This window comes from Myotis lucifugus, unplaced genomic scaffold (assembly GCF_000147115.1).
Source record: "Myotis lucifugus unplaced genomic scaffold, Myoluc2.0 scaffold_20, whole genome shotgun sequence".
Classification (NCBI taxonomy): domain Eukaryota; kingdom Metazoa; phylum Chordata; class Mammalia; order Chiroptera; family Vespertilionidae; genus Myotis; species Myotis lucifugus.
In genome coordinates this window covers 1,935,539-1,955,616 of record NW_005871068.1, presented here as the reverse complement: position 1 = coordinate 1,955,616, position 20,078 = coordinate 1,935,539, and the positions used below count along the sequence as shown (strand labels likewise).

The 20,078-nt window shown below is 43.8% G+C and overlaps 1 protein-coding gene across 1 annotated transcript in view; it reads right to left on the bottom strand.

Moving 5' to 3' along the window:
• PTCHD1 (patched domain containing 1) overlaps positions 1 to 19,829 on the bottom strand; it is a 59,887-nt gene extending 40,058 nt beyond the window's left edge. The window contains exon 1 of the mRNA XM_023751312.1: positions 19,477 to 19,829. Within this exon, the coding sequence (XP_023607080.1) occupies positions 19,477 to 19,827 (351 nt within the window). The 5' untranslated portion in view covers positions 19,828 to 19,829. The remainder of the gene's footprint in view (positions 1 to 19,476) is intronic.
• Positions 19,830 to 20,078: the final 249 nt, after the last annotated feature.

The window sequence follows — 20,078 nt, the reverse complement described above, 5'->3', positions numbered from 1 at the left end:
GAGGCATGGGCGGCCACACTCTGCACCTATTGGAGCACCTGGATGGATTCCAAACAACAGCCTCCCAGGAGCAAAACCCAGCCAACCCCAAATGAAAGACTTGCCCACAGGAAAGTGGGACTGGTATCTGGGTGGTTTTAGGAGACAGGTTGGAAGGGGCTTTCTAGAATGTGCTGAGAGGCTGACAGCAGCAAAACCACAGAATGTCACCTTGTTCTCAAACCAGTCAGCCCACCCTGCTAAAGATTTCTTTGTTTGTATAAATACTTCAAAATTGGGGGTTAATAGAAAGTTGTTGTTGTTTGAATAAGATGAGATTATGTTTAGACTAGAGTCCCGGTGCACGAAATCGTGCACAGCCGGAAGAGGGTCCACGGGCTGTTGGCTGGCCGGCCCCACCCCCTGGTGGAATGGACAATTTGCATATTAGCCTTTTATTATATAGGGATGGCTCAATTGAACTGTTCATTTTCATTTTAAAAATATATTAGTTTAGATGAGCCATGGGAAGATAACTAGGCTGTAACTCAATGTTTTACAATTTTACTCAACATAAAACAAGTGGAAAAGGAAGGGCTACCTCCCCAATTTAGCCATACTGTCTCTTTGCTGCCTCCTCCTCATCTTCTGCTGGTTCAGGCATGATGGATTGGGATTGGAAACCTGTGAGCTTTACCCTGCACTTCCTGTTTCCTCAGCCTGAGCCAGCTGCTCTGAACCCTGCCCATCTGAACCATGTGGGGACTTCTACAAACTCAGATGCCTGGGATCAACTTCACACCTCTAAATCAAAATCTTGTGGTGAGCCCAGCCTCCGTGGTTCAATGGTTGAGCATTGGCCTATGAATCATGTGGTCATGGTTCGATTCCTGGTCAGGGCACATGCTCAGTTGTGGGCTCCATCCCCAGTGTGGGACATGAATCAATGATTCTCTCTCATCATTGATGTCTCTATCTCTGTCTCCTTCTCTGAAATCATTAAAAAAATCTCTGGGTGAGGGTGAGGGCATCTGTATTTTAAAGCTTTCCAGGGGCCTAAATACACAGCCACGGTTGACAATCCATAAATCATTTGTCCAATCCTGTTGATTTTTACCTCCAACATCTCTTAAATCCATCCTCTTATGCTCCATTTTCATTGCTCCTGATTTGGTTCTAGCCCTTATAATCTAGCTGGATGACAGATACAGTTTCCTAACACATCTTCTGTTTTTCTTCTTTTAGTCAATCCTCCAAGCTACCACCAGATTTTTCTAAAACACAAATCCAAACCTGTCTCCCCTCTGCTTTAGTTCTTCCAGTGGCTCCCGTCCGAGTGAATGATGGAGCCTGTTTACTTCTTAGATGATGATGGAGAACAGCTGCTCCTCATCCTAGGAAGGATCTCTTTGAGTTTAAAATGTTTTCTTTTTAACGTTTACTTTAAAATAATTTAAGACTCACAAAGAGTTGTGTCACCCTTGGAGGTCACGCCATCCCAACCTCTATCTGAACTATTCTAGGTCATTTCAGTCTTGTCTGATGAGCCATTCAGATGTCAGAAATCGCATGGAGTTAACAAACCCCTTCTCTGTAATTCACATTCTTCTGAAATGTAAATATAGCCAATGTGAACTCTCTCAACTTATCTTTCACTTCCACTTCCATTTCTTCTCTATACTTTTGCCCATGTTGAGACAAAGGGAAGGAGAGATAGTCTCTTTGCTTTCATACTCTGCAAAAGAGATTGCTTCAGATTTACTACCTTGTCTCTTTTCATTCCCTTGTCGATTACCCTCCAAGCCCATAGATATTAGACAAATGCTCACTTTCTTTAGCACTTGACAAAGGTTTACTTTCGACCTTGTTTACTATTTTGAAGAGAAAACCCCAAGCCATCATGTGAGACCAATTCCTTCCATTGGGCTCTGGCTTTCCTTTCCTTCTTTCTATTATTGTTTATCCTCTCTTCTCCTAAGTCCTCTTTTTCTACTATTTCCTTCCCATGAGCTTTGAAATATGCTCATCTCTCTCCCACATTAAAAAGAAGGCCTCACTAACTCCACTTCCCTTCCAAGTTCGGCCACATCTCCTACCTCCCCTTCTTCAAGGAGCAATTTACATTGTTGTCTCCAACTATACTTTAGCGATTCATGCTTGCTAACTTCATTTCCTCACCTCCCACTCACTTCTCAAACCACTCCAGTCTAGACTCTATCCCAGCATCAACCAAAACTCAACAATGATTTCCAAACAGGTAAATCCAATGGCTACTTTTCACTCCTCATTTTCTTAAACTCTTAGTAGTTAACTAAAAAATGTGGGGTCAAAGTAGTACTTGGGGTGGGAATGGAAGCTGGGTGGAGGGGGCAAAGGGGGAAAATGGAGGACATCTGTAATACTCTCAACAAAAATAAAATTTAAAGATATGTGATGGTTAAGCATGTTGACATTTTCATGGGAATCCAGAGGACTTCATTAGGCCTGGGGTATGGTTTCTTCACTGCTGTACCATCTACTATGTGCCTGACAAAAGTGCTCAATGTGTGTGGTGTGACTAAACCTCCTCCTCTCCCGTGAGTTCCATGACATGACTTTCTTTTCTCCTCTTACCTCTCAACTTGGCTTTCCAGTGTGTGTCTTACTGACTCCTTTATATGTGCCTACCTTATAAATTTGACATTGCTAAAGATTCTGTCTCTGGCACTTCTGATTTTATGACATTCAAATAAACTCTTCTTGGGCAATTAATTCCACCTCCATGGTTTGGCTTGCTATCTTTATGCTGACCAGTCCCCAGTTCACATCAATACCTCACCTCTCTTCCAAACTCCAAATCCGAATTTCCATCTGCCTTCTAAAGATTTACAACTATATATTAATGGCAATATTTCAACTGGTATATATACAACAGCTGCATCTTTTCCTCTAAATTGTTCTACTTGTTTCCTGTTATGATTAATAGCATCATCCTCTTTCTACTTATCCATGTGGGAAATTTCTAAGCCACTATCACCCCCTTTCATTTGTTTATTCAATAAACCTCAAATCTTGTTGATTCTATTTCCTTCTTTTTTTGGATAGTATTTTCAGTGTGTGTTCTAAAGTACACTGGTTCTTTGGGATGTTAATAGGAGTCACCGAAAAAGTATACAGAATCTATGATCAAATAAATTTAAGAAATGCTGGGCTGGACAGACTTAAGTAGATTTCTTTTACAGAGGAACTTTTTAAAGCCTTTGATATGCTAATGTAATTCAACATAGGAATACTACATGCATTGTTTTCAAAGTTATTTGGTCACAGAACCTTTCTTTTTTTCCAGCATCAAAGGAAACATTCCTAAAACACATTTTTGTAAATGATCTTAATCCTTTTTTTCTCCTTGTGCCACTATCCTATTCAAAGCTTCTTGCTAACAGACTTACATCAGTTCCCTGGGTGAAGGAGATCTCCCTATCTCCAATATCTTGTCTCTCCATCTTAACCTCTAGACTTCTCAAAGAGCTATCGTTGGAATAGGACTCTGCCCAGAGTATTATTATGTTGCTCCTTACCTCTGACTAAATATTCTATATCCAACTAGAATTGTGGGTTTGTCTGTTTCTCCTTTTAGTTCTATCAATGCTTGCCTCATGTATTTTAATGATCTGTTATTAGGTGCATACATGTTTAGGATTGTTTTCTTCTTAGAGAATTGATTCCTTTAGCCCTTATTTATTCCTGATAATTTTCTTTGTTTTGAAGTCAGCCATATCTGAAATATAGCTACTTCAGCTTTCTTTTGATTAGTGTTGGCATGATAGACCTTTCTCTATCACTTTATTTTTAATCTATCTGAGTCTTTATATTTAAAGTGGGCATCTGGTAGACAACATATAGTTGAATCTTAATTTTTCTTAATCTATTCTGATAGTCACTGTCTTTTAATTGAAACATGTCATTCATATTAAAGCACTTACTGATATAGCTGGATTAATATCTATCATGGTTATAACTATTCTCTAGTTGTTTTACTACTTTCTTTCCCCCCTCTTCTCTGCCTTGTCTTATTTTGAGAATTTATATTACTCCATTTTATATAACTCTTGGTATTAAACTTCTTTTTAAAAATTTAGTGGTTGCCCTTGAACTTACAATATAACCTAACCTAATCTAAGTTCACCTTCAAATAATACTGTATGCTTCATGTGGACTATGGTTATACTTGATTATTCCCAATTTCTACCTCCTGTCCCAAGTGACATGGCTGACATTTATTCCACTTACCTGTATGTTATAATCTCTCAATATATTGCTACTATTACTGATTTACAGTTATGTTTTAGGTAAGTTAAGAATAAGAAAACTAAAAAAGATTTTATTTTACCTTCATTTATTCCTTTATGTAGATCTGAGTTTTTTGACCTATTATAATTTTCCTTCTGCTAAAGAACATTTCTTCCAGGAAAGATTTGCAGGTAATGAATTCTCTCAATTTTTGTTTTTCTGAGAAAATTTTTTATCTCCTTTACTTTGAAGCATGATTTTGCTGGATATAGAATTTTAGGTTGGTGGTTTTTCCTTTCAACTCTAAATATTTCACTCCACTCTCTTCCTGCTTGTGTGCTTTCTGATGAGAAGTGTGATATAATTTTTATCTTTGTCCCACTATATTTGAGGTCTCTCTCTCTCTCTCTCTCTCTATCCCCCAACTTCTTTCAAGATTTGCTGTCTTTGGTTTTCTGCAGTTTGAATATGATATGCCTAAGTGTGGTTTTATTTTTCCTGTGTTATGTGAGCTACCTGGATCTGTAGTTTAGTGTCTGTCACTGTTATTGGGCATTATTACTTCAAATATTTCTTCTGCTACATTCCCTCGTCTCCTTCTAGCATTTTCTAATTATGTGTAATGTTATGCCTTTTGATATTTTCCCACAATTTTTGGATGTTCTAGGGCAGTGATGGCGAACCTATGACACGCGTGTCAGAGGTGACACGTGAACTCATTTTTTTGGTTGATTTTTCTTTGTTAAATGGCATTTAAATATATAAAATAAATATCAAAAATATAAATCTTTGTTTTACTATGGTTGCAAAGATCAAAAAATTTCTATGTGACACGGCACCAGAGTTAAGGTTTTTCAAAATGCTGACACACCAAACTCAAAAGGTTCGCCATCACCGTTCTAGGGTTTTTTCACTCTTTTATCTCTTTGTGTTTCAGTTTTTGAAGTTTTGATTACCTTGAATTCAAGCTCACTGATTCTTTCCTGGACTGTGTTGAGTCTACTGATGAGTCCATCAAAGCCATTCTTCATTTCTGCTAGTTTTTCTAGAATTCCTTTTGATTCATCCTGAGAGTTTTCATCTCTCTATTTACATTATTTGTCTGTTATTGATGTTGTCTACTTTTGCCATTAAAACCCATAATATATTAATCATAGTTATTTTAAGTTTCCTGTCTGGTAATTCTAACATCTGTGTCATATCTGAGTATGGTTCTGATGCTTCCTTTGTCTCTTCAGATTATATTTTTTCTTTTGTCATGCTGTATAATCCTCCCCCTTCCCCCCCAAAAAAACCGTGGACATATTATATCAGTTAATAGGAACTGAGGTTGTTACAGTAAGGACTTATGTTAATCTAGGAGTTGGGATGTATCTGATGTTTGTTGTGGCTATAGATACCAGAGACTTCAAATTTCTCTTCTGTCATTGTTTTTCTCTCCTCTTGACTTTGTATTTCTCTAAGTACTCTTTTCAGAGTCTGTGTTTTGCAGCTCTTTCAGCTATAATCTACTATTATTATACAGGAGCCCTGTTAATGTGATGGTAAGGTGTAAGGAGGGGAAATGATATTTAATCTTATGACAAAATCTGTTTTTAAATGAGCCTGTGCCTTGAGGTTGTTACTTTCACAAATATTTCTCCAGTGATAGAGTTTTCCCTCCTGTCCCTTACTCCCTTCCCTGGCTGTAGCACTCCTAATCTATTTACTTGAAGCCCTGACACCTGAGGACTCTTTCCTTCCTCCCCCACAATCAGAAGACAAAAGGGGGTTTCAGTGGGGAGGAATCTAGGATAAAGTTTCAGAATTGTGCTCTGGCCAAGTCCTCTTCCCTGGAGAGGAGGCCTTTGTTATGAAGACCACAATAGATTTCACAATGATTACCCTTCCACCTCTCCAAGCCCAATCTTCACCTTGGGAATATGGTGGGGTTTCTGGAGGGGAAGCCTAAGAAAGTGTGAGCCCTATGACCCTTGCTCCTACAGAGTGAGTGCAGCTCCCAGGAGTCTCCACCTCTCATGCTACTCTACACTCAGCCTCTAGCAATTTGTCCAAATTACCATTTAAGTGTTTCTACCGGAGGCTTCTGCTCCAGGTAAACAGACTGTGTGTCTCTATAGATGTGCCTGCCTCTACAGATGTTGGGATGGCAGTTTCCCCTATGACCTCAGTTCTCTGATGTAAGAAAAGTCATTGGTTCTCAGCTTGTCTAGCTTTTTTCTCCTTGTAAGGATTGGAGTGATAACTTCCAAGGTCTCTACATGCTGAATCTAAAATTGAAAGTTCCCCCTTACTCTGTTACTGATTGAAATACTACTTCAAGGCCATCAGACACAAGGGGCCAAGCCTTACTAATCTATTTCTGTATTTCATGGAGGCAATCTGGTCTAGTTATTTTTTAAATGATGCTTTAGAAACCAGACCTGTTTGAATCTTGATTCCACTGCTTATGAGTTAAGGTATATGACATCAGTTATTTTATCTGTGAAAAGCAGTACCGTTGACTAGAACTTTCTCTGATGATGAAAATGTTCTTTATCTCTTCTGCCCATGACAGGCACATGTGGCTATTAAGCACCTGAAAAGTGGCTAGTGCAACTGAGGAAATGGAGTTTTTATTTTAATGAAATTTAAATCAAATAGCTGCGTATGGCTAGTGGCTTCTGAATTGGATAGTGCAGCTCTAAGGCTTTAGCAGTGTAGACAGTGGATGAACAAATATGCTATTTTTATTCTCCTTGGGTCATTCAAAGTAAAAATATAGACTGATGTAATATTGCATCATCTGGGAGTATGAGGCCATGGCAGCAAAGCTTCTGGTTAGTAGAAGGTAGTCCCTGACTCTAAAGGCATTTTTTTTTTAACAAAAGAAGATCGTGATGTGAAATATGTCAACTAAGGTGTTTATTCTTCTGGGCAGCTAAGGTGTTTATTCTTCTTCCCTGGGAATCATTGCCCCAGACAAACATGTGTGCATTCAGTGCAGACGCTGAGATTTGTGTGGTTTTAGGCATGTTACACTTTAGTCTGTTCACACATTACCTCCCAACCCTATAATGATGATAATGTTGATTCCATTATATGGGCGAGGAAATGAAGACCCCAGAGAGGTTAAGTGACTTGATCAAGGACACATTCAGGCTTCACAGCCTCAAACACAGAAATTGGGGGCTCTGAAACAACCCCTATTCCACCATGCCTAAAACAGTACTTACTGAACTTCACTGCAGTTCCACTCCATCTCTAACCGCACTGACATCAGACAGTAGTGGAAACTGAACATTAGCTTCCAGAGCCCTCATGGTGGACACCACGCCTCTGGGAACCACAGAGCTGGGCCCTTGTCTCAGAAATGCAACATGTCCCTCCTATTCGTACCTGCTGTGTCTTCTGGTTTGATGTAAAAAAAAAAAAGTTTCTGTAAAGGCAAGTGGCAGGCGACCCTGCGTGGGAAGTCTTTGGAAGAAAGGAAGCTTTGGCAATCACACAGTGAAGGTAGCAACAACCACAGTATGTGTGTGCGAGTGGAGGGTGCTTATCTCTTTCCCCTCCATCCCAGAGTGTGCTTTCTCCTATTCAGCCCACTTCTCCTAAACTCTCATACCTGGAGACAGGCAGTGCAGCAGGTGCTCTGTCCAATATGCTTGCCTTAAACTGCAAACGTAAAAGGCTCAGACTTACGTAGTACCCTTTGCAAATACTTATTACAGCACCATTCAGAATGAACTGCTACACAAGTAACTTTTGCACCTGGCTTGCATCTCTTGGTCAGGAGAGAAAGAGAGAGAGAGAGAGAGAGAGAGAGAGAGAGAGAGAGAGAGAGAGAGAGAGACTGACTCTGCATTCTGGAATTAGTCCTGGCAGCCAGTTCCTATGATGCTTTATAGCAGTGGCTCTCAAAGTGTGGTCCAGCAGGAACAGCATCACCTTGGGAACCTGCTGGAAATGGAAACTCTCAGTCCCCACCCGGACCTACAGATCAGAAGCTCTTCCAGGGAGACCCCAAGTCTGTGTTTGGACAAGTCCTCCAGGAGAGCCACTGCTTTAGAGTATGGAGGCAATTAAATGGCACCAAGCAATGAATTAGTAAGGCTACACAAAGGCTCCTCAGGCCCACGAAACTACTGCTTTCAGCCAGTGTGGTCCTCACACCAGCAACAGCAGTAGCCGCAGCCCTGGGAGCTTGTTAGAAGTGCGGGACCTCAGGCCTACTATCTCAGACCCTACTGAATCAGAATCTGCATGTGTATCAAATTCCCAGGGAATTTGAAAACACATTCAAATTTGAGAAGAACTACTGATCCTCACTTACACTGAGGTTTGTTTTGTTTGAAGAGTTTAGACATAGAGAACCAGGGAGGCAAAAAGATTTTTTTTGGTGGATTTGATTTGGATCCTAAATAATTCTAGATTTCTTTAATTAAAACTTTAGGAAAGGAGGTGGGGGGACACAATGGTCTAAATGATTAAAACCCCAACTAAGCAGAAACTTACACTTGACATTTCCACTTTGCCTGTCCCTCCTGGTCTCTGGCAACTCTGACCACACTCTCCCCTTTCAAGTGCTTGCAGATCTATTTATGTTGGCAAAATTTCCCAGGAAAACACTGTCGTCATGTAAATTCAGCGAGAGAGGCAAGTTATCAACTCTCACACGTAAAATACTGGAGAATCGCTTTCTGGCATGCCCCGTTGTGAGAAGTGGTGAAGATAACATGGGAATAGGAGCCCACAGTCTCTCCTACGTGTGCAAAGCACTGTCCAGCATGAAGGTGAGGTTCTGAGCCCTGAGAAAGCACCTTGATGAGCTGAATGCCATCCTCCCATCCCACCGACAGCTCTGATAAGAACTTAGGAGCTGCACGCGCAGCAGTAGGACAAATCCAATCGTCTATAATGACTCAGATGGAGTCATTAAAGACCAACAAATTGCCAATCTAAGCATTGAGAATGCAGATTGAGCGCCCATTATTGCCTTTTGGATCAAAGAAAAAATGCCTACGTGTGTCTTTACTCAACAGGCAATAATGGCTCTGAAAAAGCTGGCACACGTGAGGAAGTAATAGTCATTTTCAAAGCAATAATGATAACACATCTTACAAAACACCGAGGAATAGGGTTACACAGTGCCTCCACATACCCTATGTCATTGCATCCTTACCATGAGTGGGGGTGGGGGAAGCTGTTACATTCAGTGCAGATGAGAACCTGCTTCTCTGGGAGGTTAGGAGACTTACCCCAAATCGCATACCTATGAGAACTGGGACTTGAGCTTGGCTTTTCTGACGCCAAACCCAGTGTTCTGTTCACAACAGCTGAATTTGGGCCTTGCTACTATAGGTGTACTCCACTGGACCAGCAGCATCAGTGTCACCTGAGAGCTTGTTAGACATTCAGAATCACGGTCCCACCCTAGGCTGAATCAGAATCTGTATTTTCCCTACACACCCAGGTGATGTGTGGGTACCTTAAAGAGCCTAAGAGCAATCAAGCTTACTCAGTATGACCACTTGCTCTACCAAAACAAGAACAAAAACAAGTAACAGTGAAAACGTCACAAAACGAAGGGACTGAATATCACAAGATTTTTGAGAACTTATAATGAGTTCTATAGCAGAGATGCCTTTTGTCTTGAGACAATAGGAAGAATTGACAAAGCTGTATTTAACACATTTGTGGCGCCCATGGGAAATGGGGAAAGGAATGTCATCTCCAGTGCTGAGAAATTAGTAGTTCTAGTGCTTCCGTTAAACTTACTAGAGAAACACTGATTTTTTTTGCCAGTATCATATTTTTAAGTTCACCTCTTAGAACAAATCTTTCTGTTCACATGAGCTCCCTTAAGAACGAGACTCAGTAACATCAGGATGATCTCTTGAACACTGGTGCTACATCTGGAAAAACTACTTGTCCTTGATTTTAAAAAATGTGCTTCATGTTTATACTAGAGGCCTGATGCACAAACTTCGTGCAAGAGTAGGCCTTCCTTCCCCCGGCTGCCGGCACCGGCTTCTTTCTGGCACCCAGGACCCGGGCTTCCCTTTGGCTGCCGGCAGGCAGCCCAGGACCTGGGCTTCCCTCGCAGTCTGGGCTTTGTCTGGAAGGTCGTCCGGTCTAATTAGCATATTATGCTTTTATTATTATAGATTTGAGTATATTTGTGGCCGAAGTTTTGAGACTTTAGTTCATGTAATTAAGGACACGTGTAGTGGAGAGCTGACTTTCAGGGTGCTCCCTAGGAACTGCAGAGTGCTCCACCCTCCCACATGGGAATGGGCCACTGGATAAGGAGGTCAAGTTTACACCTTTCCAAACTGTACTCGGATCAGAGAAGGTGGTCAGTTGTCCAGTTTCCTAAGAATTTCTCCTCATATAAAGTAAATGTCAGAGATCCTGAAGCAGAATGGATGCTTACTGCTTACCATCAAGTTTGGAACCAAGAATCAAAAAATGAAGACAGATTTAAAGAAGTTACATGGTCATGCTACCAGACAAAATTATATTTGACCCAAATAAATTAATGGGGAAAAGAGAGAACATTTTCCATCCTATAAGTCATCGACCAGCAACAATCTATTAAGCACCTACTGCACAGTCCACATTATGCTAGGTTCTAAGAGAGATTTGGAAATACTTTATGAGACATTGTTCCTGTGCTTGAAGCGCTTATGATCTTGCTGAAGAGAAACTAACATGTGACAATACAGCAAATTATATAATAGTGTATAGCTAAGCATTCAAGAATATGGATATGACTGAAAGCCAGAAGGATTTAAAGGAGGGAAGGAACCATTCTGGAAGGTCTCAGAAAGTAGGAGACATGTAAGTTTGACATAGAGTGAATGCAGTTCTAGAGAGAACAATAAAAGTGGATGTGTGAAGTGGCCATCTTTATCTCTTGTTACCTTTCAGATGGAAAAAAATCAAGAAACATGATTTCCCTCATATGTGGCGTATAAAACTGAAAGCAACAAATGAACAAACAAGACAAACAAACAATAACGTATAGACACAGACAACAGTATGGTGGTTACCAGAGGGAAAGGGAGGAGGTAGAAAAGAGTAAAGGGGGTCAAATATATGGTGACGGAAGGAGATTTGACTTTGGGTGGTTAACACACGATACAATGCACAGATGATGCATTATAGAATTGTACACTTGAAACCTATATAATTTTAATAACCGAGGTCACTCAAATAAACTTAAATTTTTTTTTAAAAGTAGATGTGTGAAAATGGGGGCCTGTAGGCTTCTCTTGTATTCCTAATGGGAAGAGGGAGGGGCGGGGTACTTAAATGTGGGGGGTGGAGGGGTTGGCATACAAGACCTTAAGGCCCGCTGGTGTCCAGGCCCCGTTTGGAATCATGTTTACCACCATCCAGTGACAAAACGCAAACTGGCAGTTGCTTATCAAGTTCAAGAATAAACCAAACAGCGATGCCGGATCATTCTTGCCTGTAAGCTTCATGGAGCTGGGGTCACGGCCATGTTGTTGAGTGAAGGGATGAACACCCCCTAGGAATGTGGGCCCTCAGCTTCCAGATGTGTAACTCCAGGTGGGGGTTAAGACCTTTAGGGCAGATGTTCTTATGGCCTCACCCACATCCTCTCAGTTCACACTCACCCCTGCACGTCAAGACCACTTACTGCAAAGCCCTGCAGCTCTTTTATTTGATGCTTTTCCACAACAACAACAAAACCAATTCTGATTATAGGGACACATATAGCATCTGAAATGGCCAGATATTTATTGAATGCTCCCGGATGCAGCTGGATCAACTACCGGTGGCTGGAGAGGTGGGGAATAACTATCCAGTTTCTTCATCTCAAGTGGGGATAACTTGGTCACATGTTCTACAGTGCTTCCCAGAGTTCTCCAGTGAAACGGAGTCCTGGGTGCCCACAGCGGACACTTCCTTGAGAATACTCCCTTGACTGGCTTCCTGCTACTCCCTCTTTCAAGTCCCCATTCCCTTACCGGTGTTTTCGGACATTACCTCCCAAGGTAACTGCTTGTACTCCAATCCTCACCTCGATTGTACATGGAACCCGGAAATTAAACCTAAAGGAGAAGACCTAATAAGGGGCATCTTTCAAAATACCAGAAACAACATGCTCAAGAGGATTTCTTCGAGAGCGAGGAGATAAAAATAGCTTCCCCATTCCCTCATTGCCTCCTTTTGTTCAAAATCTGCATTCTGAAGTTGAAGGCACGACATATTATTCAGGGTTTCCCATATGAAATACCAAGTGGTGTTGATTTCTGTTTTTTTGTGTGTGTTTTTTTTCCCTTTAAAGGTTAGAGATTACTCACCTCCCCTGCTGGTCATTAAATCAGTCTGGCAGGATTCCGCGGAAGTTCTGTGGCCTTCCGGGCATGTGGTAGCACAGGCAGCGCGGCAGACAGGCCTGCTTGCTGTGATGTGCTACCGAGCAGGTGACTTCAAAGGTCTAGCTCACGTATCACTTGGGGCTCACACTGAGCCCCAAAGTCAGGTACCAGATGGCACGTCCCACAAAGTCAAACTTGATCAGATCCCCAGCACCTTGCATCTCTCTAGCTCCTGTGCCAAGAGCTGCTGCAACCCCTCAGGCAGGAAACAGACTATCTCCTTCAGCTTACTTCTCCTCCTCTTAGTTATCCTAAGGAGTCGCCAGTTAAATGTGCAGCTGTTTTGTGAGGTTTGTAAGTCTGGCGAATCCTGAGAGGTTCATTTTTTGTGTTAATTAAAAAAAATCATCCTTCTCTAAGTCTAATATAGCATCCATCAAGATCCTATGAGTCATTAAAAAGGTGGGCTTCTTCTCACACGGCAGCTTTATATTTAAATTTCAGTTTTAATTAGCAGTTTACCCAAAGTCTGTCCCAAGTGCTTATCCGCATGGGGAAGTAAAAGACTGCTCTCCAATCAAAATGATATGCGCCAGGTGGGCATCTGAGGATACTAGTCACACAAATGAAATGTACTCAGAAACCAGACAACCCTAGAAAAATATTATGCTTGGATTATTTGGATATACCTCCTATGAAATCAAAGGGGAATGAAAAGCAATCTTGATCTCTTTTCAAATTTCCCCCAGTGCAAAAATAAAGCGCAAAACCACTATGCTGCATACCTGAAACTAAGATCGTATTGAATGCCAGCTATCATTGAAAAATTAAAAAACGATTTAAAAGGCAGTTGGCTGGTCCAGAAGATACACAAATACTGCCCTTTCAGGCCTAGGCTTGATCTTTTCTAAGAGTATCTGCCACTCAGAAAAGTCACCGAAAGGACTGGACTGCCCACGATGTCACAGCACCTGTCAGCCGACAAAGCACCCTGAGATGCTAAGAGCAGATTGCGGCATTAGCATCTGCGGAAATGACCTTTAAGGTGCCTTCCAAGCCCAAGGGTCTTTGATTCCTTGTCCCTTAGATGCAAGTTCTTCTTTTGACATTTTATGTTCAGAAACACAAAGCAGATGGACTAGGCAACGAAGCACCACCTCCCGCCTCCTGGGCAGGTCCCCACTCACAGTGGCGTCTTACACGCTCAGGACAAGCCCGGCCCAGTGGGTGACTGCTACAGAGTGAGGGTCAGAACTGCCGGGAACGGGCACTCTGACAAATCTCAAGGCCAGGGTCAATTCCGCAGCTTTGCCATTCAAGAAGTTACACTGCATTCCGTTTCTTGGGTTCCTCTTCGGTGGGACTTAGACCATCAAGGGCAGAGCTAGAGGAGAGAGCAAGATAACTGCACCTTGGGGAAGGCCACCCTGAAAAATCTGGCCTCTGCCCAACGGCCCCAAAGAGCATTTCCTAAGAGGTCATGCTATTTGCCCCCAAAGTTCTAGAAAATTTTGGCAGTTTTTCATTTTAAATAATCATTGCAGCTGCAAAAAAACCCCCAAAACCCCCTTCCCTCCCAAAAAAATAATAAAACAGAAGAAACAGACAAGCAGGGTTGGGACCAGGTAATTCTTTGCTGTGCAGGGCTGTCCTGTGCATGCAGGGTGTTTAACAGAATCCATGATCTCCACCCACTAGATGCCAGCAGCAACCCACTGCCAGTTATGCCATCAAAAATGTCCCCAACCACGGCTGAGTGTCCCCTGGGGGGCACAGCTGCCCCTGTTGAGAACCACTGCCTTCGAGGTTAAAAGCATTGACTACTTGAAAATGTCCTAGTTAAACAAGTTTTGGAATACAGGACAGGAACTTCTTCAGGTAAAGGACTAAAGAGTCAACATTTTTGGCTTTGAGAGCCACACGCCATCTCCACCTCATATTTTTCTTTGGTTTTGTCGTGATATATATTTTTTAAAATGTAAAAACTTCTAATCTTGAAAATCGTCTTGCGTATGCTGATCCTTATACTATAGGGAAATGTTGGCGAGTCCCTTAATGATGGGAAGTGCTGAGGTCGTATTTGGAAAAACTGGGATCCTGATGCAACTACCAGGTCTTCGTGACCCTGAGCTAGCAATTATTCTGCCCTTCCTGGAAAACATAAAAAGTTTCAATAAAATAGAAACTCGGTATTTGAACAAAATGACATTCCCCAGTAAGTGGAAATACATCTGCATTTCAACGCCTCCCTCCGTCTGGGGAAAAAAAAAATCCTACAAAGAACCTATCCAATTTCAAAACTGAAATATACAGAGATTAACAAGGACAGAAAAATGGTTTCTTGGAAAGAGAGAAGCCTATCAACTGCCTGCAAAGTTGTAAAAATAAAAAGGTCATTTTGAAAATCTATGTTAAAGTGGTTTCTGGGGAATTTTCTTGACCCACCACATAAGGTCTGAGTAAACCAGGGCTGGCCCATTTGATAAGTATTTGCTGAGGGTCCACGAGGCACCAGGGACTGTGTGAGGCACTAGAGTTGAATCATTGAACCCGGCCAGTGAACAGCGCTCAAACTTCAAATTGCCATGTTCCTCATCCAGAGATTTTTTTTTTTCAGTAAAAGATTCGATATTTCTATCTTTGGATAGCGCTATTCATAAATATTTTGTGTTTTACTTTGGGCACTCAGAGTTTCTGTACAGGGTGGGGCCAACGTAGGTTTACAGTTGTTCATATGAAAAATAACACAATAATTAATACATAATAACACAAGGATAAACTCTGTTTCAAATACTTAACACTGGAAGCCTACTTTTGCCCAACACTGTGGCTTTTCATTGACATCAGGAAGAATCGGTCAAGAGAATCTATAATAATAAAAGTGTAATATGCTAATTAGACCAGATGTGCTTCTGGATGACCTTCCGGACTGTCCTGAGTGCCTGCCACCGGCCAGAGGGAAGCCCTAGTCCCGGGTGCTAGAGGGAAGCCGGTGCTGGCAGCCAGGGGAAGGAAGGCCTACTCTTTTTTAAAATATATTTTTATTGATGTCAGAGAGGAAGGGAGAGGGAGAGAGATAGAAACATCCATGATGAGAGAGAATCATGGATTGGCTGCCTCCTGCACGCCCCACACTGGGGATCGAGCCCACAACCCAGGCATGTGCCCTCGACCGGAATCGAACCCGGGACCCTTTGGTCTGCAGGCCAATGCTCTATCCACTGAGCCACACCAGCCAAGGCAGGAAGGCCTACTCTTTAACGAATTTCGTGCATCGGGCCTCTAGTGTTCTTATAATCCACTAACCACTGTTAAGAACAACTGTATGGGATGAGTACGAGACTTTGGTCAAATATCCTTCATTTGTATAACAGAAATGTACATTTAAAATCATTCAAGTAGTTTATCATATGGAAGGCAGTACATTATAGTGAAAAGAGCACTGTGCTGGGAGTCAAACACCCTGGGTCCCAGTCCTGGCTCTGTCTTTGTCTTTTTTCATGGACAAATCAGCTAATTTTTAAAGAGTAGGTTTCCTACTTGTAAAATGGAATCGCAGCGCTTTCCTGCCTACCCCGAGGCACTTACTGTATCTAAACATCCTGATGTTTACATTTTATAAAGTGTTATAAAGACGACAGCATCATTACAAAGAGTGGACTGAACCGATTCTTCACTGTCCGCAGATGACTCTGAAATAAATCAAGTATCGTCTTGATCACAGCCCAGATCAATTATCAGCAAGACCTTCTTGTACTTCATTTTAGATGATTAAGAAAAAACATCTCTATTAAAGCTCGTGAGACACTACCCAGAAATTTGCTCTGAGAGAAACATCGTGTATTTTCTGTTAAAATATGATAATGAGCTAAATTTAATCTTCTAGTGAAATGAAGACTTTTGAAGATCAACATTTATTTAAAGAGGTTCAGAAATTAATGGTTGATCCCTTAGCTGCACCATCAGGCTCTACTCACTTTCATCCAAAATGACATCTTTGCCACACAGCCTGCAGAGGAGACCACTGTGAGGGAGAGTCACCCCCTCATAGTTTGGGGCTCAGTTCTATGCTGCACGGTCAGAGGATGACAATCACATCCCTTGCCCAAATTTCAGAAAGCTCCTCCAAATCTGATCAGCTGGCTTTTCAAATGTGGATTTTTTTTTCTGTGATACTCTCAATTATATTTTAATAAAAGCAACCTGGGTTTTTATTTTTTGTCATCATCCTAGTCCAGTCCATTTTAGATCAGAAAGTAGCCAGACTAATATCCCAAGAAGGGTCTCCTTCATTGAATCAGCCTGCAGTGGGAATCTGATGTGAATCTGAGGTACGACCAAGAACGCTATGAGGAGTGAAGGACTTGGCCCTGTAAGTCACTTCCTCTAGTTTCCCGGTGGGGCCTGAAAAAGCCTTGAGCCTACTCTGCTTTGTCCAATTCACTTCTAATGCAGTGCAATAAACCAGGCAGGGGCTGGCTGGTGTTGTGTACAATGTTAACTGTCAGTTGCTGTCCTTGATGCCAGCAACCAAGTATCAGCATAACACTAGTAAGGGCAGAAACAGTGACTCCCACTCCTGACACCTTTTGTAAAGGACACGTCTTCATCATGTCTCTAATAGAAAAAAAAAAGAAGCGCTCATTCTCACACTTTACATTACCATGGCTACTGAAGGTCCATTTTTCTGTCCTTCGGCTCCATACCTACCAAATATAGGAGTTGGGTGTAGAAAGAAAAAAAATGGATACATAAAATCAAAGGCAATCCTCTCAGTGTCATAAGTCTGTTTTTATAAGCTGTTTGACCAGAGAGCCAGCTGCTGGAAATCAGTTCTGAGCACTATTCCACTGGGTTTTGATTTTTCCCAGACACCTAGAACATGAAAAAGCACCCTATTTCTTAAAACAATTCACTGGCAAGACTGTTGTCCTTTCAAGTTGCCCTTTAGACAGGGATGCAAAGCCAGTCTCCTCCTCTCTCCAACTTTCTCTTTTAATACAGTTTTCTGTCTTGAACAGATCAAAGTCAAATAGGAGAGAAACGGTCCAGGTGAAAAGAGATCTGATGTGCCTGTTGATGTCTCATTAACCTTGAGAGTGAACGTAATTGGTGATTGCCTGTCACACAGGCATGGGGGTTTGTTGGGAGGGGAGAAGCCAGTGGAAACATCACCTGGGGGTGGGGGGACCGGAAATACAAAGAGAAGCATCATTTAGTAGATCATGTAGCAAAACATGGGGCAGCTTTCCAACGATCAGGATTGGCTAAATTATAGTTTCCTTAAGCCTGTGATGAAACTACTACGTGTTTCCGTGAGAAAGCATTGCGAGCTGTATCTGTCTGTGTGCCAAAATACGTTCATGAGGTATTGAGGGGGGAAACACTTTGATGTTGGAAATATAATCATGAGAAAAGCAAATATTTTGGGATTAATGTTACGAAGGCTCTGTGATGAGTGAGTATGTGTGATGTGTGTGCCATTAAAACTATCACAAGCCACCCAATGTGGGAATGCCTTGATTCCACTGAGTCCCTAGTCAGATTCCCCTCATTACTAATTACTGATGGGTAATACGTCAACAGATAGAGGGAGGGAAGTTAGCTTGTCTCTAGGGATAAAGGGTTACCCGTGGAGGAAAAGAGAAGGACAAGAGTCCCCCAGGTTCACTGGCTGACTCCTCTTGAGATAAGAAGACGAGCAATCTAACCAGCTTCTAATCCCAGCTCTAGACCAGCGACCCACACAAAAGCAGCCCCTCCCATCCCTCGGCCCCAGGGCTCCATCTGGGACTGGTTCCGGTCTGCCCACCCCAGGGAAGCACCTTAAGTAAACAAGCCCCATAATGCCCCCCAGGGACTCGCATGGAGTAGTCTCACCTATTTTTGCTTTTCCCTCCCAAGGTCTCCGCTTCTCCATCTTTAGTCCCCACTCCTCTGCTTAGGAACTTCCAGAAAGTTATCACTATGAACCTCACTTTTCACACCAGATTCCCACCGCAGGCTGATGCTGGCACAACCTGTTTCTGTGAGAGTCACCCTCTAGCCGGCCGCTTGCTTCCCTGTGCTCTGGTCAGGGCCACACAGCCTGGCGCGTGTCCTCACCCTCTGGCTTTGCCCCTCACCCTCATGCCCAAAGGCGCCCCAAGAAAAGTGGATCCGCGGAATCCCCTCTTTTCCCAAAGAAGTTTCTGCATTTCGAAGGAGAGGAGGTGAAAGATGAAATACCTGTGAATTACAAACATCATTTCCTACCCCAGCAGACAGAGATGGCTCCCTGGCTCCCGGGGAGAGGGCAGCAGGGCAGCCCCTGTCCTTGTGAGGGACCACACTTCTTTCTGGGTGGGTGGGAGGGAGGCATTTTCCTCACCATCCCGCCTCACATTCCTTTGCTCCTCATCGCCCCTCCAAAGAGCCCTTCTCAAAACACTCCCGGGGCCAGAAGAAGGGAGAGAAAAGAAGAGGTGGGGGGAGGTCTCTGAATCCCCTCATGCATAGTATTCAGTTTTCAACTAGCAGGACTTTTTAGTACGTATTTTCTTGTTCTGCTCCTTCCTGGCCCAGTTACCCCAAAGCCGCCCAACCCCCAAGACCACTGCAACCAAAACAAGCGCACTGACCACAGCACCCTGGCTGCCGCCGCCCCAACTGTTGCAGCAGCTGTCTGGGTAGCGACGACGGCGGCGAGGGCAGCGCCGGGTCTGGACCCGGACACTCCCGCCCAGGAGGCTGGGAGGCCCCGGGCGGCCTCCGAGGGGCGCGAGGTGCAGGGGAGCCCCTGCGGCAGCCGCCTGGGATAGGAGAGGCGGCGCTCTCAGCCCGGACCCCGCGCACAGCCAGCCCCAGCCGCGGCAGCGGCGCCGGCGGAGGCTGCCCGCGCCCGTCCCCCTCTCACCTTTAAGATCAGGTCGGTGTGGTGTTGGTCCAGCATGTTGGCTTTCTGGAAGGAGGTGACGATGACCCGGCCGTAGCGCCCTGGGGTCTGCAGGTCCGAGTAGAGCCGGTGCTTGGAGCGGTTGACCGGGAAAAGGCTGTTAACGAGGTTGCGCTCGATCTTGGCGAGGCTGTGCTGGGGCGCCAGCAGGTGCTCCACGCTCTCCTCGACCTGGTAGCGGCTGAAGCTGGCGCCGAGCAGGATGGAGATGAGCACGGGCGCCGAGGCGAAGAAGACGGGGTGACTGGCAATGAAGTGGCCGAGCCGGGAGAAACACGTCCTCAAGCCCCTGTGCAGAACCTGCCGCAGCATCCTAGAGCAGAGCGGGCGCGGGAGGAGGGCGAGGCGCACGCTCGGCGCGGGCTCGGGCGGCGGCGGCGGCGGTGGCGGTGGTGGCGCCCGCGGTGGCGACGGCGGCGGCGGCGGCGGCGAAAGCGAAGGCGAGACCCGGAGCTCTCCCGGAGCCGCGGCACCACCATCGGGGAGTCCCGCGCCGCGCCTCGGGCTGGTCCCCTCGGGCCAGAGACACGCCCTCCAGCCCGCGGCCCCGCCGGCCCGGAGAG